The sequence below is a fragment of the Entelurus aequoreus genome, linkage group LG24 (assembly GCF_033978785.1).
Source record: "Entelurus aequoreus isolate RoL-2023_Sb linkage group LG24, RoL_Eaeq_v1.1, whole genome shotgun sequence".
In the NCBI taxonomy this organism is placed as follows: domain Eukaryota; kingdom Metazoa; phylum Chordata; class Actinopteri; order Syngnathiformes; family Syngnathidae; genus Entelurus; species Entelurus aequoreus.
In genome coordinates this window covers 25,631,397-25,650,576 of record NC_084754.1, presented here as the reverse complement: position 1 = coordinate 25,650,576, position 19,180 = coordinate 25,631,397, and the positions used below count along the sequence as shown (strand labels likewise).

Here is a 19,180-nt window from a genome sequence, read left to right as displayed (position 1 = left end):
TAACATTCTCAATGTGTCGCACACCAACTCATGGACGCCACAATGTTTGTTCATGTTCGGCGGCAGTGCTCTCGCTGCTGCATCATGACATAGATCCGTGATGGCGGTGTTTTTGTTCATTTTGCGCAAAATGCTGGTGACATGGCATCCCTGCTTGATGCAAGCTGCTTTCGGCATATCTATCGCACACTCTTACCACCACTTTGATGTGAGCGTTGAAGTCGCCAAACATCCTCTCTCCACAATGCGGTTGGACCATGGGTTGAAACCGAAGCACTTCTGACACCAATGTAATGCTTTGCAGTGAAGAAGGAGATGCACTCTCAGACACTTTATTAACAGGCGATAACAAACTCAGCAAGTCAAAACACACATATTCAAGAGCTACTGTTCGCCACAACTCACGCTCAGACACTCAACACACACACAGTCAAACTGTCTTGCAATCCCCAGCTCTCGCACTCGTCAAATACAGCAGCACCGCCCCTCAAATGCGCACACACACAAATCACAGATATTACAGTATATGTTGGTAAATATGACCATTGCCAACCTAATTTACTATTTTAAACAACTGCATGTTACGTTAATGCCTTTTTCACTTGTTTTATTCACTGCTATATTTAATATGAAAATCATAAAACTGCATGACTATTGTATTATCTATCTCATTCAAATCTTGTTCATTTGAATGCTATTGCTAGAATACAAATAATGATAGAGTTGAGACGAGTTTATAGGCCTCTTACAAATACTGACATTTAGAGGTAACTCTCTGATGATGGTTGGTTTTATTGAGAGGGATTCCCCTTCAAAACCCCCATTAGCATAATACAGTACAATCCATTTCAAGCAGTGAACTGCTGATAAAGGTTTTCACAGACCTTTCTGGCTCTAATGAATGGAACGGTCAAAGGGATGTGGCAGGAGTTACCAGGTCAGCATAGAGGTGAGTGAAAACTGCAGGCCTTTGCATAACCATCCAGGTATTACAGTGCAGTCTCTTGGTGTGTCATTATTAAATACAATCTTCTAATAATAATGATTTATGTGACAGTGCAGTTTCCTTTAAATAAATTCTTTATTGCACAAAGACAATTCAGGATTGATACAAACTGTATGCTTTCGTCAGTAATTATATACTTACGTTTGATTCCAAAAAATATATATTTTGATTCGTAGTTAAACTTTACATTCATTGAAAATGACAATAGCAAATCTCCACAACATAGACAAAAATTGGGCACCATATTTCAGGGTTTCTAGGACAGGGTTGTCCAAACCTGTTCCACTGAGGGCGGAATAAAAACAATTGATGGGTAGAGGAGCCCACTTTGATCCATTTTCAACGTATTCAACATCGGTATGTGAAGCTATCTGTACATGAATCTTCATCTTAGCTCTGTGTTAGGTGACAACACAAATTAGTGCAATATTGACAAATATATCTCAGTTATAATCATATTCTTAGAATATACTGAAGGCCAAGGAAAAAAAAGCTGCAATAAAAAGATCCCTGTTCTAAGACTCTGTTTCCTTTGTTCCAAAAATGCATTGTTAAATGTTTTGTTTATACATTGCTAACAGAAGCATTTGTTCATGTGAAGGCAATAACTATTCGGGAGCACCAGCTGCATATGAGAGGTTGTTCAATGATTGGGTACGCGGTGAGGTGTCAGAGGGTGTGAAATGCAGATGGGACCTTCAGTATGAGTGTCTTTAAATGACAGCACCATGAAAACAGTTTCAAATAAACACAGCAATAATACCCCACAAAAAAACTACGACAACAACTGGTACACCCAAAAGACACTATAACAAAGGATAGAAAATGTGACGTCATCTATGAAATCCCATGCAAATCATGCAATAAAACTAGTACTGGAAAGATTGGACGATCCTTCAGCACCCGAAAAAAAGGACAGAAAAACGAATGCGAGAAGGAGACTTCTGCAAAGTTCACCAGAACACAAAAACATTTAGCAGAACAAGAAAAAAAAAAGTGCTATAACAGACCACTGCAGTAGCAACAATCACCTCATGGACTGGGACAAGGGAAAAGTCATATCATCAAAAACAAACAAATACAAGTGATGGATCAAGGAGGCTATGGAAAATCAGGAAGCAAGGGGCCAACACCATGAACAGGGATGAGGGGGCTTACATGCTTTCGCACACCTGGGTCGGTGTGCTTCATTGGCGGTGCCAGAGCGGATATGGAAACTTTATTTTTAATGTTTTTCCGACCCGGTCAGCTGTTTTTAGACACGTCACACCAGGAAGCTACGACAGCTCTGACGAAGGCTGAAATGTCAGCCGAAACTGTCAACAGTTAAGAAACCTGTCTTACCCAAAAAAAGATTTGTCTGAACACAAGAATGTTGAACATAGTTATTTGAGAAGACAAGATGAATGCAGTTGATTTATAACTGACATGATATGGCAGAAAATAATTGAGAAAGTGCTAGGCACTTAGGATATGTACTATATGCATTCATTTTACATGACAGTTGTCCTAATACTCAATAAGGAACAGAAGGCAGCCACTGTGTGGCGCCTTGGGACCAGATTCAAGTCTTAAGTCAGTAGTGGTTGAAATGTAATATATGTTGGTGTTAATAAAGTATTATCATTATTGTTCTTATTTGATCTTAATCAATTAAAATTAATACAATGTAAAATGGATGGATGGGTATTCTGTATTGGTATCGTATGATCTGATTGCTAATGATTGCCATTACCCAAACTTTAAGTGCCCTCTTGTTTTCCTTTTTTTTACACGGCTGTTTATAATTGACCTTGCCAAAATGAATGAATACTAATTGAAGAACAGAATATGACTATCTCATTACAATAGCAAAAGATTGGAAACTCTTCTTCTCGTGCAATCAGATTTGAATTTAAGGCGCTAGATCTTTGTGACAAGGTGTCTGACAATCCTCTGGAGGTCTTGGGCTCGGAGCTTGGTGACCGCTAGCACCTCCTCGTGGTTTACTTTCTTGTTGCTGTCATATTCTGTCACAACCTTATTGGTGATCAGTGAAAGACCCAAGACACGCAAGCCACAATGTCGAGCCACCACCACTTCTGGGACTGTGCTCATACCTGGAAGATGAACAGAAATGAGATGAGAGCTTTTCTAAATGCTGTATCATTCATTTAGTGCATATGATTCAGCATTTTATTCACATACCTCTTTTACATTTTAACTGAATCACTCATGATGTCTCTACACTGGTCAAAGACTAAATGTCATCAGTCACAATGTTGATCAAAGTTTAATCAAGGTGGACAAAAGCGGGTACAGTTCACTGCTCCCATTTCAGCAATCATCTTTTATCACAGTTATCGTATCAGGAGAAGATGCTATAACAATAAAACATATATACACTTTATATTTGACAGTGTATAGATTGTACAAATTCGGAAGATAGAATAGAATGCTTGCTGAAATGTGAGAGTTGTATTGCCTTTTATGAGACACTATTTGTATGGGATACTACTGGGACAACGTTGCTTGGTTGGTAGCGCGGCCCTGCCAGCAACCTGAGGGTTCCTGGTTCGACCCCCGCTATCCTAGTCACATCCGTTGTGTCCTTGAGCAAGACACTCCCCCCTGGATCGTGGTTAGTGCCTTGCATGACAGCTCCCGCCATCAGTGTGTGAATGTGTGTGCGTGAATGGGTGAATGTAGAAATTGTGTCAAAAGACGGATTGGCATATACTAGTTCTCGGGATGCAGTTCTAAGAAGTACCACACTCGAGTTTAGTTATAGGAACTACCCTTCCCCATAGAGACTTTTCCTTTTCACGTTCGCACATGGCTCTGGATGCTGGGGACCTTGGTAAGAAACATGCGTGACGCATATCCGCCTGCGACCCGTGACGTATTACTTTAGCGCCTCACCAACCAATGCAAAACAACCCACAACCCGCCCGCGAAAAGTGAACAGAGAAACAACACAAGCAAGAATGGAGACGTCGGAGACTACTGTGTTCATGATCGTCTGCTTGCAAGGAATAATAACAATGGGTGGTAAAATTCGGCATCTACTAACATTAATGGAAGACGAATCCAGCGACAGGCGATATTTCTTTGTTTCATGGAAGACGAAAGGATAGCAACGCGTCGCAGATGAAGAAGGCGACAAGTAAGTCACTTGTTATTATTAATTACCGTATGTGCTGATTGTATAGGCCTACTTATCCTATAAGCAAACATTCCAGGCGGTATTTGACTGTTAGTATTGAGCGGATTACAAAATGTGGATATTTTAGACGCTATGCATTTTTCCTGTTGCTGTTGCGATCTTGTAAACAACTCTGTGGAACTTTTTAAAAATGGCGGATCTGTGTTGTGGCTAGGAGAAGCGCATATCCGGCAAGGGGCGCAGCACATCAGTTCAACCAATCACCAAACACCTATGTATTTTAGTTTCTATGGGACTCAGTTTGGGACTACTTATAAAATACTAAACGGTCTAGCTCCATCCTATCTTGCTGATTGTATTGTACCATATGTCCCAGCAAGAAATCTGCGTTCTGAGAACTCTGGCTTATTAGTGATTCCCAGTGCCCCAAAAAAGTCAGCGGGCTATAGAGTGTTTTCTATTCTGGCTCCAAATAACAGTTAGAGATGCTACCTCAGTAGAAACATTTAAGTTCTATCTTAAAACTAATTTGTATACGCTAGCCTTTAAATAAACCTCCTTTTAGACCAGTTGATCTGCCGTCTCTTTTATGCTCTGCCCCCCTCTCCTGCGTAGAGAGGTTATTAGGTGACTACAGATGATGCGCCAGCTGTTCAAAGTCGGGACCCTGGGTGGACCGCTCATCTGTGCATCAGTTGGGGACGTCTCTGCGCTGCTGACTTGTCTCCACTCAAGTTGATCCCCTGCCTGCCCCACTATGGACTGGAATCTCACACTATTAACTAGATCCACTCAACGTCCATTGCACCGGTCGCCCGGGCGGGGGAGGGTTCCCCACATCTGTGGTCCCCTCCAAGGTTTCACATTGTATCCCATTAGGTTGAGTTTTGTCTTGCCCTGATGTGGGATGTTGAGACTTGTGCAGCCCTTTGAGACACTTGTGATTAAGGGCTATATAAATAAACTTTGATTGATTGATGATTGAGTTTAGACCCTGCCTCAGAGTAGGAGCTAAAATGGTTATAGGATCTGAGGGCCGTAGTCCCTAGTTGCCGTATGTCGGAACACGACGAAAAAAGGTTATAGGAACTGTAAAAAGTCCCCTACAGTCAGAAAACGATTAAAGCTCTTTGAGTACCTTGAAGGTAGAATGATATATACAAGTATAACCCATTTACTGTTACTGTTTAACTTAAACAATTACATCATCATAGAATAAATAAAATATTTAAGATATGTATAGCGCTATAAAATTTTAAGGTTGAATTCATCCATCCATCCATCCATTTTCTACCTCTTGTCCCTTTTGGGGTCGCGGGGGGTGCTGGAGCCTATCTCAGCTGCAATCGGGCAGAAGGCGGGGTACACCCAATCTTTTTAAAATAAAATCCTATTAGCTTGAAATTATCATTTTAGCTTGTAACTTGTTTAAGGACAATTAATGAAATACTTAAAAATATCACATTTCCACCACAAAAATGATTGTAGTACACCTAAAAATAAAGCTGTAATCCGTTAAAAAAATCATGTTTAACCTGAAAGCATGACAAGTCAGCATTTGATTGCATATTGATGATAATTTCCCACATTGTACATATAATTTTTTTCTTGAGGACAGCATGAGGGATCTGCACTCACCAACGGCATCAGCCCCAAACTTCTGCAGAACCTTGCACTCTGCAATGGTCTCATATGTGGGTCCGGCAACCACACAGTAAACTCCTTCTTGCAGGAAGCTGCCACAGTTCTGTTCTTTTGCAGTCTGAATAGCCAAAGTTCTCAGGTCACGGTCATAGGCGTCCGACATGCAAGGAAAACGCACTCCAAAACTGACAAGGAAAAATAGATGAGAGTTGAACTATAAATAAGCTATGCAAGATATGCTAGTGAGAGGGCTTACATGTTTAAAGTCCTGATCTAACATTGTTAACTTGATAATGATGATTGTGTTACCTGTCATCATTGTGCCCAATCAGAGGATTCTGTCCACAAAAACCTGGCAGGTTAATATGATCTTTAATGACCATAATGTCACCGACATTGTAGTTGCCATTAAGTCCACCCGCTGCATTTGTCACAATCAGACTTTTCACACCCATCAGGGAGAAGACTCGCACAGGGTACGTCACCTACAGCCACAGACACATTTTTCATTCATGAACAAAGGGGTAAATAATAAACAGTGCAAATATTTTATACGTTTTTTTTAACAGAGTAGCAGAATCTAAACAAAAGTCTGAAAAAAAAAGAAATATGTGTATAAAAGACACCTTTCACAGAAGCGACCACTATACTCAAGACCAAAGAGCGATTAAAGAACTTCAGGGACAAGACTGCCAACATTCACAAGAGAAGAGACATGTTTTGCAACAGTAATTTGAAAATGAAATAAATGCAGAATAATAGTCAATTACCCTAACTCTGGAGCAAAATTTTACCTCCTAGAACAGGGGTGTCAAACTAATTTCAGCTCAGGGGCCACATGGAGGAAAATCTATTCCCAAGTGGGGCGGACTGGTAAAATCATGGCTCGATAACTTAAAAATAAAGACAACTTCAGATTGTTTTCTTTGTTTAAACATAGACAAAACGCATTCTCAAAATGTACAACTCATAATGTTTTGGGGTTTTTTACACTTACATGTTGCCATTAACAGTACTTTCTGAATAAATGATGTGGTAATGTTCATCAGTCAGATAGGTGGAATTGAGTCTGGCAGAGTTGTAAAATGCTCTCATTGCCGTTAATTTTTAATCTATCAGAAGATGAAATGAATGATAAGATCAAAATCAAATTACAGAATGTTATTAATATAATTTACAATTTTTTCTCAACCAATGTACTAACTAATTCAAAAATTGTTGCTCATTTTTAAATTTTTATATACAACCTGTTGGCGGGCCTGATCTGGCCCGCGGGCCATACGTTTGACACCCCTGTCCTAGAGGAAGAAAGACTGTGATTAAGCTGAAGTTCCAGTTCAGAAATAAACAAGAGGAACTTATTATTAGAACCACAGTTACCAAAATGAAGCACCGGTGACACATTTAGCTGTAAAGAATTAGAATGATAAATTACCTATAATTTCGCCCCTGTTTAAGAAGACATAGGGCCTGATCTTCTAAGATCCAAATATCAAGCACTAAGACTGCACGTACAAATTGATAAGTGCAAATGTGGCGCAGACCACCCTATTTAAATGAGGTTTTTGCACGTACTACCGGCATTATGTGCCTATGGAAACAACATTTTCCCTCCACATTCATGTCATCATGCTCAGACCTGTGGAGTCTTGCAATGTTCAACAAAAAGCACACATCTATAATCTGACAACAAACAATCTCGAGCATGATGACGGTAGGTCATCACAACACCGCAGCGTATTCATGTTTCTAAACAGTGTCTGGAATGATCCATGCGCAAAGACAATGCAAATTGTAAGCCTTTTTTTTTGTAGGAAATAGGTTACCATAATATATTTCCTATATGAAAAAAGTCTGACTAACACCGTTTTTAAAAAAAACACCAGCAAACACCAAAATTGTTTTTGTCAATTGTTTAATTCAGCCCCTTATGTCATTTAGCAGCTATACATTTGTATAATGATATTGCTGAATAGACAGTATGTGTAATATTTGTATTCTTGACAGTCCATATTGGCAAACATACACTATATTGCCAAAAGTATTTGGCCACCTGCCTTGACTCACATATGAACTTGAATTGCCATCCCATTCCTAACCCATATGGTTCAATATGATGTGGGTCCCCACCTGTTGCTGCTATTACAGCTTCAACTCTTCTGGGAAGGCTGTCCGCAAGGTTGCGCAGTGTGTTTATAGGAATTTTCGACCATTCTTCCAAAAGTGCATTGGTGAGGTCACACACTGATGTCGATCGAGAAGGCCTGGCTCTCAGTCTCCGTTCTAATTCATCCCAAATGTGTTCTATCAGGTTCAGGTCAGGACTCTGTGCAGGCCAGTCAAGTTCATCCACACCAGACTCTGTCATCCATGTCTTTATGGACCTTGCTTTGTGCAGTGGTGCACAGTCATGTTGGAAGAGGAAGGGGCCCGCTCCAAACTGTTCCCACAAGGTTGGGAGCATGAAATTGTCCAAAATGTTTTGGTATCCTGGAACATTCAAAGTGCCTTTCACTGGCAATAAGGGGCCAAGCCCAACTCCTGAAAAACAACCCCACATATGCAGTCCGAAATGTACCGTTCTCCTGGCAACCTCCAAACCCAGACTCATCCATCAGATTGCCAGATGGAAAAACGTGATTTATCACTCCAGAGAAGGCGTCTCCACTGCTCTAGAGTCCATTGGCGACGTGCTTTACACCACTGCATCCGACACTTTGCTTTGGACTTGGTAAGTTATGGCTTAGATGCAGCTGCTCGGCCATTGAAACCCATTCCATGAAGCTCTCTGCGTACTGTACGTGGGCTAATTGGAAGGTCACATGAAGTTTGGAGCTCTGTAGCAACTGACTGTGCAGAAAGTCGGCGACCTCTTTGCACTATGCGCTTCAGCATCCGCTGAGCCCTCTCTGTCAGTTTACGTGGCCTACCACTTTGTGGCTGAGTTGCTGTTGTTCTCAAACTCTTCCATTTTCTTATAATAAAGTCGACAGTTGATTTTGGAATATTTAGGAGCAAGGACATTTCACGGCTGGATTTGTTGCACAGGTGGCATCCTATGACAGTTCTATACTGGAAATCACTGAGCTCCTGAGAGAGGCCCATTCTTTCACAAATGTTTGTAGAAACAGTCTCCATGCCTAAGTGCTTGATTTTATACACCTGTGGCCGGGCCATGTGATTAGGACACCTGATTCTGATCATTTGGATGGATGGCCAAATACTTTTGGCAAAACAGTGTATGTGGGATGGAGCTGCACCGCGATCCTTTTTCACAGTCATTTCTGCGCAACTGCCAGTTTGCAGATCCTTTCTGGTTGTACTAAATATAGATCCAAAAAAAGGCAACCGCAGAACAGTTTCCAAATCAATCTTGATCATTTATGTTTGCATCTTTTTCTCCCTGTATTCTGAGCGTTCTGAAGTTCAGCAAATATTTAGCATATGCATGAAGACAGACACTCTAAATCAGTGGTCCCCAACCTTTTTTGTAGCTGCGGACCGGTCAACGCTCGAAAATTTGTCCCACAGACCGGGGGGGTTATGTATTTTTTTTATTATTATTTTTTTTCATAAAGAAATACAAACAGGTGTGCTTACGGACTGTATCCCTGCAGACTGTATTGATCTATATTGATATATAATGTATATATTGTGTTTTTTATGTTGATTTAATAAAAAAAAAAAAATATATATATATATATATTTTTTTTATTTCTTGTGCGGCCCGGTGCCAATCGGTCCACGGCCCGGTGGTTGGGGACCACTGCTCTAAATGGATTGTGCTCTCTGTTTTGTTTACTGATGGGACAAAATCCTCTGCACACAACCTTAATAGATCAGCAGCTATTAAGTTTGTACGTGTTTTAATACACGTAAACCTTTAGTAGATCAGGCCCATAATATTAACATGTAACAAGGAATATTACGTACATGTACCCTGCCTGGTCCAGCCCGTGAAAACCTGGGTTTGTCAAATGAGAGTGCAAGAGCGCTAGTCATCGAGCCAAGACTAAGTCGTCGACTTGACTCGTGGACAAACTTTGAAGGTGTCATGGAGTGAGGTTTACACACGAACCGCAGAACAACACTAGGTAGCATCTCCAAATGTTTCCTAGTAAACACCTAAATGACTCAAGAAGGCTGAGGCAAATGTGATGTGGTCAGATGAGACCAAAATTGAGCTATTTGGTAAAACACAATTTCCACTCTCCGCCATGGAAATGAAAACATTCACTTTTGGGGCACAGAAAGACTTCACCGCATTGAGAGGCTGATGAATCCGGTCATGTACTGTGAATGAGAACCTTCTGGTGTCAGCCAGAACACTGAATGGTAATGGTTGTGTCCATCAGAATGACTATGACACAAAGCATATGGCAGTGACACAAGAAGAAGCACATTAAGATCCTTGAGTGCCCTATAAGGACTTTAGTCTTTAATCCCATAATTAATGCTGTAGAGGGAGCTGAAACTTCAAGTTGCCAAGTGACAACCTTGAAACCTCCTGGATTTGGAAAGTAACTGTGAAGAGGAGTGGACCAAAATCCCCCTTGATATGTGACCAACTATTATACAAGAAACGTCTGCCCTGATCGCCAACAAGGGTTTCTCCAACAAGTATTTATATCAGTGGTCTGCAAACTAAAGCCTGCGGGCCAAATACGGCCCGCCAGTGTCCAAAATCCGGCCCGCGGGAAGTCTCTAGTTGTTTTTTTTATTTGTTCAACCGCTTCTCTTTGTTTATAATGTATATTTTCTGCTGGATCTACTCTCTATGTAATGTGCCCTTTTTTTTTTTTTGCTGCAGCGGTTACATCTACTGTAATACTGTACATTAGGGGTGTCCAACTCATTTTAGCTCATGGGCCGCATGGAGGGAAATCTGCGCACACGCGGGCCAGACTATTAAAATCATGGCATTAAAACAAAAAAATGAAGACAACTTCACATTGTTTTCTTTGCCTTACTTTGGCCAAAAATAGAACAAACACACTCTGAAAATAGTACAATAAAAGTATAGAAAAGAACACCCGGCCGCGGTAAAGTTTAGATCAGGGGACCGCAAACTCCGGCCCGTGGGCCGAATAAAATAGAAAGTACTTTATTGATCCCTGGGGGAAATTCAGATAATGTGCAGATAAAACAATTCCAGCGACTGTAAACCAATAAAATATAAACTTTTAGTTATAATGTATTACATCGAAACATACATAACACAACAAATACATGTCTACAGTGGAACAGAGACACCAGTGCATAGAGTAATATGTATCGTAGGCATCAAAAACTACAGAAAATAATGTTAACCGAGATTGAATAAACAGTTAAACAAACTTGAAAATAAATCTAGCCCCATATTGTAGTTTATATACAACTATTTAATGGGTTCTTGCTCACGAAATATGCTTCTTGGTGTAGGTCATGCCTACGGCAATCCTCATAATAGGGGATGAAAACAATACCTCTCAGAGGTAATGAATGATGACGGTGCCAGGACAACAACATTTTTATATTTTTCGATTTCAAATCTATTTCTTGGACTATTATGTATAATTTCTAAAACCTTTCTGCACAAGCACTTACAGTTTGTAGGTTGTAGCCTTCATAGAAGTGAAATCGGCCCTGCATGCAAACACATTCCTGGCCCTGCAGCTTCCCAAAGACCAGTTGACCAGCATGGCCTGCCACTGAACAGCGTACAAATAGTATAAAGACATTTCTTGCCATTTGTGAAAAAAAAACAAAAAACATAAAAACATACCGGTGCTAGTCGGGAAATGTGGAATGTTCTGGTAAGGAACAACTATTTTGTCCTCCAGCAAGTCAGCAAGGCCGCCTAAGCCCGACCCACAAATGATAGCGACTTTCGGCTGCTTGTTTGCATGGGCCAGCAACCAGTCTGCGGTCTCCTTGTAGTCCTCATAACTGGATTATAAAGGAAGTGGAAAAATAATGATTGTCATTGTATACTGTAACTAATAATACCACAAGGAACACATATCTTCATTTATACAAACATTTAACCACAATCAATAGTGGATTTTAATTACACATGGATGAATTGTTTTAATATGCACGAATAATATTAAAAATGGGTCTGCGAATGTTGTTTGGTACCATTGGTAGTGTAGTGTATTGCTAGTTAATTGAGTTGCTACATTGTGCAACCTTCTAATCACATAGTTTTAAAAGTGGTGTCGTAAAGCTATATAATGTACTATATTGTGTACCACAGAATGGAGATTGGTTATTTCCAATATATTTTTACATGAGACATTTTACAGCAGGGATTCTCAACTGAATTGTTTTAGAGGCCACATTTCTAGAAAGCTAAGGACAGGGGAGGCCGGACCTCTTCCTTCACTTTCAGTCTTATTTTGTATATTTCGGAGAACCAGCATCGTCTACCGTAGACATTTGAATTTGGTCTATTCATTTTGTCAGAGTTACAGAAGCACTCTGCTGTATTTAAGGCCCTTCTGCAGAAAAAAAATTACCAGAGATCATCTCTATGACAGCAAACTAGTGTTTTTAGGATTCTGCGAGAAAAATGTGAGTCCCTCACAACTTTAAATAGCCTAAATGAAAAAGAGAGGACCTAAAAGTTTTAGGTCCTCTCTTTTTCATAGTGGTCCTCAAGGTTTTTGTTTTAGGCTAAAACAAAACCTTGAGGACCACTAGTGGTATAACTAAACAATATGAACAAATAACTACTGACTACATCTGAAGTAAACAAGCTACAGCAAAACCTTAGTTACATAAATCACATTATAAAACAATGTATAACTGCAAAAAATTAGAAGACGTAAAGGAGTGCATTGACCCCAGTGTTCTATGCTTGCTAGCAAAGTTAAAATGTCAATGCAAGGATCTGTTTACAATGCTCCAAGTTACTCTATACAACAGAAGCAATCTAGTGTTTTTAGGTATTTTCTGTAAAAATGTTTGTCTCTAAAGTTTTGAGCTGACCTCGTGGGCTGGTATGGTGTCATTCCCGGGAAGGATTTGGTCCCCGGGCCACTAGTTGAATAGCTTTCATTTATGTAACTGTGCTGTTAGACCACCAACTATTGTCACACGTGCAGAAGTGAAAAACAGGCCGTCAGTTGCAGACATTGCCCTTGAGGTACAATTCAGGTGTCCTGTTCTCTGTGCTGATTGATCAGAATGCTGGAAAGTACTCACTTCATTTAATGTCGGTTGCCAACATGTTTCTTCATTTGTGTTATCATAAACCTGACAAAGCAGCAGTGCACACTATTCAATTTGAAAAGTTTAAAAATGCAAGCTAAAACATTAATGTAATTGTCATCTAGACTTTTATTTGACTGCTGGTTAATTGGTTAGGTCTCCAAAGTTTTTTATTTTTTTTTATTTTTTATTTTTTTTTATGGGGGCGTGGGGGTCGGGGGGAGCCACGGCACATTGCATGAATGGAATCAAACAACAACAACATTTTGATAATAGCTCGGGGCTTTCAAAATCAACAATTAAATCATGCGGTTTAATCCATCATCACTATTACACTGATTATAAAAATGTAACACAATGAACCAATCTGCAGCACAGATCATCTGAAACATCTCTGGCAATGCATTCCGGGCAGTTTGTTCAAACAGTGTTACAGCTGAACATGGACAAGGCTACAAAACCAAACAAATCAGTATGGAAGACGCTGAACAACAAATTTGTCCTCTCGATTAAAAATTTGAGTACAAAAAAAAAAAGTCGACAGTCGGCCGACATAAATTATCATGCACACTTTGCAGGAAGGAATGTTCACTTTAATTGTCAATACTACATTTATAACTTGAAAAGGGGTAACAGGTATTTTTTGGGGGAACAAAGATATGATGTAGAAGGTGATTAATATATTCCCTGCTTTCTACATATATATATATATATATATATATATATATATATATATATATATATATATATATATATATATATATATATATATATATATATATATATATATATATATATATATATATATATATATATACACACACATATATATATATATATATATATATATATATATATATATATATATATATATATATATATATATATATATATATATATATATATATATATATATATATATATAGTACTTTATTGATTCCTTCAGGAGAGTTCCCTCAGGAAAATTGTAATATATATATATATATATATATATATATATATATATATATATATATATATATATATATATATATATATATATATATATATATATAAAATAAATATTATATATATACATAAATATATATATATATATATATATATATATATATATATATATATATATATATATATATATATATATATATATATATATATATATATATATATATATATATATATATATATATATATATATATATATAATGTACATGTTCTTAATAAAAACAATTTAGGTACGTGGCTCTCATGGAAAATAAGGCCTTTAAAAAAATTTATAAAAATAATTTTCAAAAAATACCCCCAAAATCCAATAGTTTGGTGGTCTGTACTGGCGTAAAAAGAGAACTTTATATGTGCTATTAGGATCATCCTTGATGGTAAAGCATTGCAAACAAAAACAGCCTTATGACGTCACGCAGCCGGGGGCGGCCCTGTAGCTGTCCGTGGTGCTGCTCGCGATCCCGGCTCGCAAAAGAACAAGATCACCGTCGATGAGAAAATATTTAAAATGTATTTGTATGTATAAATGTATTCATAAAACGATTATAATATTCACCATTTCACTTGTTGTGCCGCCTGTTTTGTAGGTGTAGGTGCCCTCAAGCTGATTTCCTAGAATGAAGCTAGTGTTGCCTTACGGCGACTTATCTCTGCAACACTTAGTGATGTTAATCTTTTTACGCTTCAATCATCATTGCTATTCTTACGCGATGTGACTGATTGGATGTTGTTCTATTTGCTCATTGAAGCCGTAACTTCCTTGACGAATAAACAACAAGATGCAGAGCAGAGCAGATCTTACCTGTACGAAGCTTCCATGTCTTCCAGATCAGCTGGATACGATATGAGTGGTGTGAGAAACTATCTAACTATCTAATTTCACTTCCACTATTTAAAGGAGAGTTTACAGGCGGACTGTGAATGACGTCACCCACCGCGCATGGGCAGGAGGGGCCAAAACTTGCGGACTTTGCACGAGACTGCTCACGGATTCCTTTTCGAGCCTGGGAGAATGAAATAAGAAAAGTATTAATACAAATTGCATATACATTTTAGGCAAACAAACGAAACAAAACAAAAACAAACAATATATATGTATATATTAATCCGGTTGAAAATGCATATTTATAAAATACTTGCAAAGAAGTTGTATACATTTCAAAAGATTCTGTGTTTTGAATCAAACTATCAATAAACACTTGTAGTAATTAATGATTTATGATTTGATGGTGAAATAAGAATTGAAAAAAAAAAACCATAACGGAAACAATAAACTCTTTTCCTCATATTTTGTATTTTATATTCAAATATTAAATGCAGACATTTTTCTTTTTTTTTTTCATTTCATACATTTATTTATTTATTTCAGGCAATGACATAAAAAATAATAATAACAAAAAAAGTACAAAGTTGACAACACATGATAATATAAATTAATATAGTGCAAAAGGTAATGTATAGTATGTGATGCATGATTGTCCAGTTTAGCTGGGCAGCACGGTGGTACACGGGTTAGTGCATGTGCCTCACAATACGAAGGTCCTGAATTCAATCCCGGGCTCGGAATCTTTCTGTGTGGAGTTTGCATGTTCTCCCCGTGACTGCGTGGGTTCCTTCCGGGTACTCCGGCTTCCTCCCACCTCCAAAGACATGCACCTGGGGATAGGTTGATTGGCAACACTAAATTGGCCCTAGTGTGTGAATGTGAGTGTGAATGTTGTCTGTCTATCTGTGTTGGCCCTATGATGAGGTGGCGACTTGTCCAGGGTGTACCCTGCCTTCCGGCCGAATGCAGCTGAGATAGGCTCCAGCACCCCCCGTGACTCCGAAAGGGACAAGCGGTAGAAAATGGATAGATGGATTATTAAACTTTTTGTATTTGAATGAAATGTCATTTCTGCTGTACATTTGGTCCAATCTGAATGACTGTCGGCATAAACCACCCGTCTCGATGGGAAGGAAATTTTGATCCAAACGTGTCTGATCGGGTCAGAATATTCCGAAATGGCGTGTTTACATAAAGTTTTTTAATTTGGGTTAGGCTTTTAATTTGATTAATTTTGTCCATGTGCATTCAAAAAACAAACAACCTGTCATGATCTGTTCACACCATATCATGTCAGCCCAGCTGCCGCCTCCAGTGCCCAGCCCGGCCACCGCCTCCTGTTGCTCCAGCGAGTTTGCCACAGCCGCCGCCCTCGACAAATTTCACCACATCTAGTGTGTGTGTGACAATCATTGGTACTTTAATCTTTAATCTTTAATCTTAATGCTTTATTTGTGGACCCCTCCAGATGTGAAGACGTGATGTACCTCTAATCTTTTCTTCTTTAGATCTTTGTAAGTGTCAAGGAAATGTGGTCGAGGCAAGCAGTAACTTCTACTTTGGTGATGATAAATGGTTTAAATTAAAAAATATATATTTTTCTTAAGAGTGTATGAATCCACTCTATCCCATTTTTAAAAAAATGTTATGATAGCTTATATATTTGCCTCTGAACGTTTCAAAATATGGCCAAATTTGCAGTAATGTAGGTAAATAAACAGTAACCTAATGGGACTCTAGACAACCACCTGAAACCTGGAAATGAAGGCGGCGCGCATACACGCAGCGGTTCAGAGCTTTCTTTTTTGGTGGAAGTTTTTTATATTTTTGCTTGTATGGTGTATATGTCTAACATCTAGTCGACCCAAACTTCTAAAATTGGGACTACGGACTGAGCAAGACGTCACAGCTGAGTTTCTTCGCTTACACGAGATACCGGCAGGCATAGACAGGACACCGGGCTCTCCGTGGATTACATTTCCCAGGAGAAGGAGGCGGAGGGACAGGAAGCAAAAATGGGGCTTTAGAGCTGGCGCGCAACTAGGCTCCGCAAGCTGCCATTGAAACCATTGCTTCCCAGCATTGTTTTAATCAAATGCAAGATCTCTCGCCAACAAGCTGGACGAGCTGAAGCTGCAGATTGCGACAAATAAGATCGCTGGGACAGCTGCATTCTGCTCATCCCCGACACGGCTATCGAACTAGCGGGCCGCACAACACAGCGGCATGACAGAACCAAAGACTCCGGTAAGAGCAGAGGAGGGGGGCTATGCATCTATGTCAACAACAGCTGGTGCACCAACACCGAGAATGTTACCAGTCACTGCTCTTCAGATCTGGAGTACGCTACTGTGAAATGCAGGCCCATCTACCTTCCACAGGAGTTTAATGTTGTCATGCTAACGGCTGTTTACATACCACCGGCAGCTAATGCTAGTACGGCCCTCAGGATGTTACATGACTCCATTAGCAGTCAACAAAGTGCGTATCCTGAGTCGGTGCACATCATTGCTGGGGACTTTAATCATGCCGAACTGAAAACTGTGCAACTAGGGGAAAAACACTCTGGACAAGGCATACTCTAATATCAAGAGTAGCTACAGAGCTAAGCCACTACCACACCTGAGCCAGTCCGACCACCTGTCAGTGCTGTTAATCCCAGCATATACCCCCCTCGGGAAAAGTGCTCCCCTGACAACTAAGACTGATAAAAATCTGGCCTGAGGGTGCCTCTCAACAGCTCCAGGATTGCTTTGAAAGAACAAACTGGGGCATCTTTGAACAGCAGGACCTGGAGGACTACACTTTTGTCTGTGCTGAGCTATATCAAGTTCTGCACGGATATTGCTATGACCGAGAAGCGCATCTGGGTCTATCCAAACCAAAAGCCCTGGATGACTGGTGCGTACAGGGCCAACAGATCTACAGAGGATGCTATTGCAACAGCCCTCCACACTGCTCTGAGCCACCTAGAGCAGCAGGGGAGTTATGCAAGGCTACTCTTTGCTGATTTTAGTTCTGCGTTCAATACCATCCTCCCCCACAGAATGGTGCCCAAACTGACGGGGATGGGACTGTCTTCCTCCATCTGCCAATGGATCCTGGACTTCCTGACAAATCGCTCTTAGAGGGTGAGAGTAGGCTCCCACCTCTCAGCATCCATCAGCATCAGCACCGGCTCCCCCCAGGACTGTGTGCTAAGCCCCCTACTCTACACCCTCTGCACTCATGACTCTGCACCCCTGCCCATTCCAGCAATACCACTATTAAATTTGCAGACGACACTAGAGTAGTGGGACTCATTTCTGGGGGGGGGGGGGGGGGGGGGGGGGGGTGAGTCTGCCTACAGAAATGAAGCGGAGCGGCTGACTGGGTGGTGCAGGGAAAATAACCTGGTCCTTAACTCCACCAAGACGAAGGAGCTGATCGTGGACTTCCAGAGGAAAAAAAACGACAGTATCCAACCACTGTACATCAACGGGGACTGTGTGGAGAGGGTCTCTAACTTCAGGTCCCTGGGCATCCAGATCGAGGAAGACCGGTCGTGGAGTGCGAACACCTCAGGGACCATCAAAAAGGCACAGCAGAGACTTTATTTTCTGAGACTCCTCAGAAAGAACCACCTGTCACAAAAACTACTGGTGTCTTTCTATCCCTGCTCAATAGAAAGTGTGTTGACATACTGCATGTGTGTATGGTATGCCAGCTGCACAGCGGCAAGAGATAAATGCACTTCAGAGGGTCATAAAAACTGCCATGAAGATCACTGGCTGCTCTCTCCCCTCCCTCGATGAACTGTACAGTGCCAGGTGCCTCAAAAAGGCCCAAAACATCATAAGGGACCCATCTCACCCCGGACATAAACTTTTTGAACTGCTGCCCTCGGGCAGGAGATACAGGGCAATAAAATGCCGGACAAACAGGTTCAAGAACACTTTCTACCCGAGAGCAATAGTGTCGCTGAAAACAAGGAAAAGAATGACTGTGCTTGTGAGCTGTGTGCTTGCTATTTTATGTTTTTATGTATTTGTTTTTATCTAGTTATCTTAGTACCAATGTTATTTAGTTTCGTTATGTGTCATTATGAACTTGCACTAAATGAGTTTGCTTGCAATTTCGTTGTACAATGTACAATGTCAATAAAGATATATCTATCTGTCTATTTATCTATCTATCTATCCAAATGCCTTTAGGTCACATGATTGCAACTGCAACTGTAAAAATTATAATTTCAATCTGGTTACATTCACCCCTCCTGAAATTCACCACCATCCTGATACTAAAGAATCTCAGGACTGTAAGGAGCGTACAGTTGTCTACCTAAGACACAATCTGGCACAAGTGAAATGTGAAACAAAGGACC

General features: G+C 40.0%; 1 protein-coding gene across 1 annotated transcript; it reads right to left on the bottom strand.

Moving 5' to 3' along the window:
* Nucleotides 1-374: 374 nt before the first annotated feature.
* pnp6 (purine nucleoside phosphorylase 6) lies at nucleotides 375-14,922 on the bottom strand. The gene is made up of 6 exons (XM_062035982.1): nucleotides 14,794-14,922; nucleotides 11,560-11,723; nucleotides 11,382-11,485; nucleotides 6,105-6,280; nucleotides 5,790-5,980; nucleotides 375-3,105 (listed from the first exon to the last, which is right to left on the bottom strand). Exons 1-6 carry the CDS (start codon nucleotides 14,808-14,810, stop codon nucleotides 2,909-2,911), a joined length of 849 nt encoding a protein of 282 aa, XP_061891966.1. The 5' UTR covers nucleotides 14,811-14,922; the 3' UTR covers nucleotides 375-2,908.
* Between the last annotated feature and the right edge of the window lie 4,258 nt (nucleotides 14,923-19,180).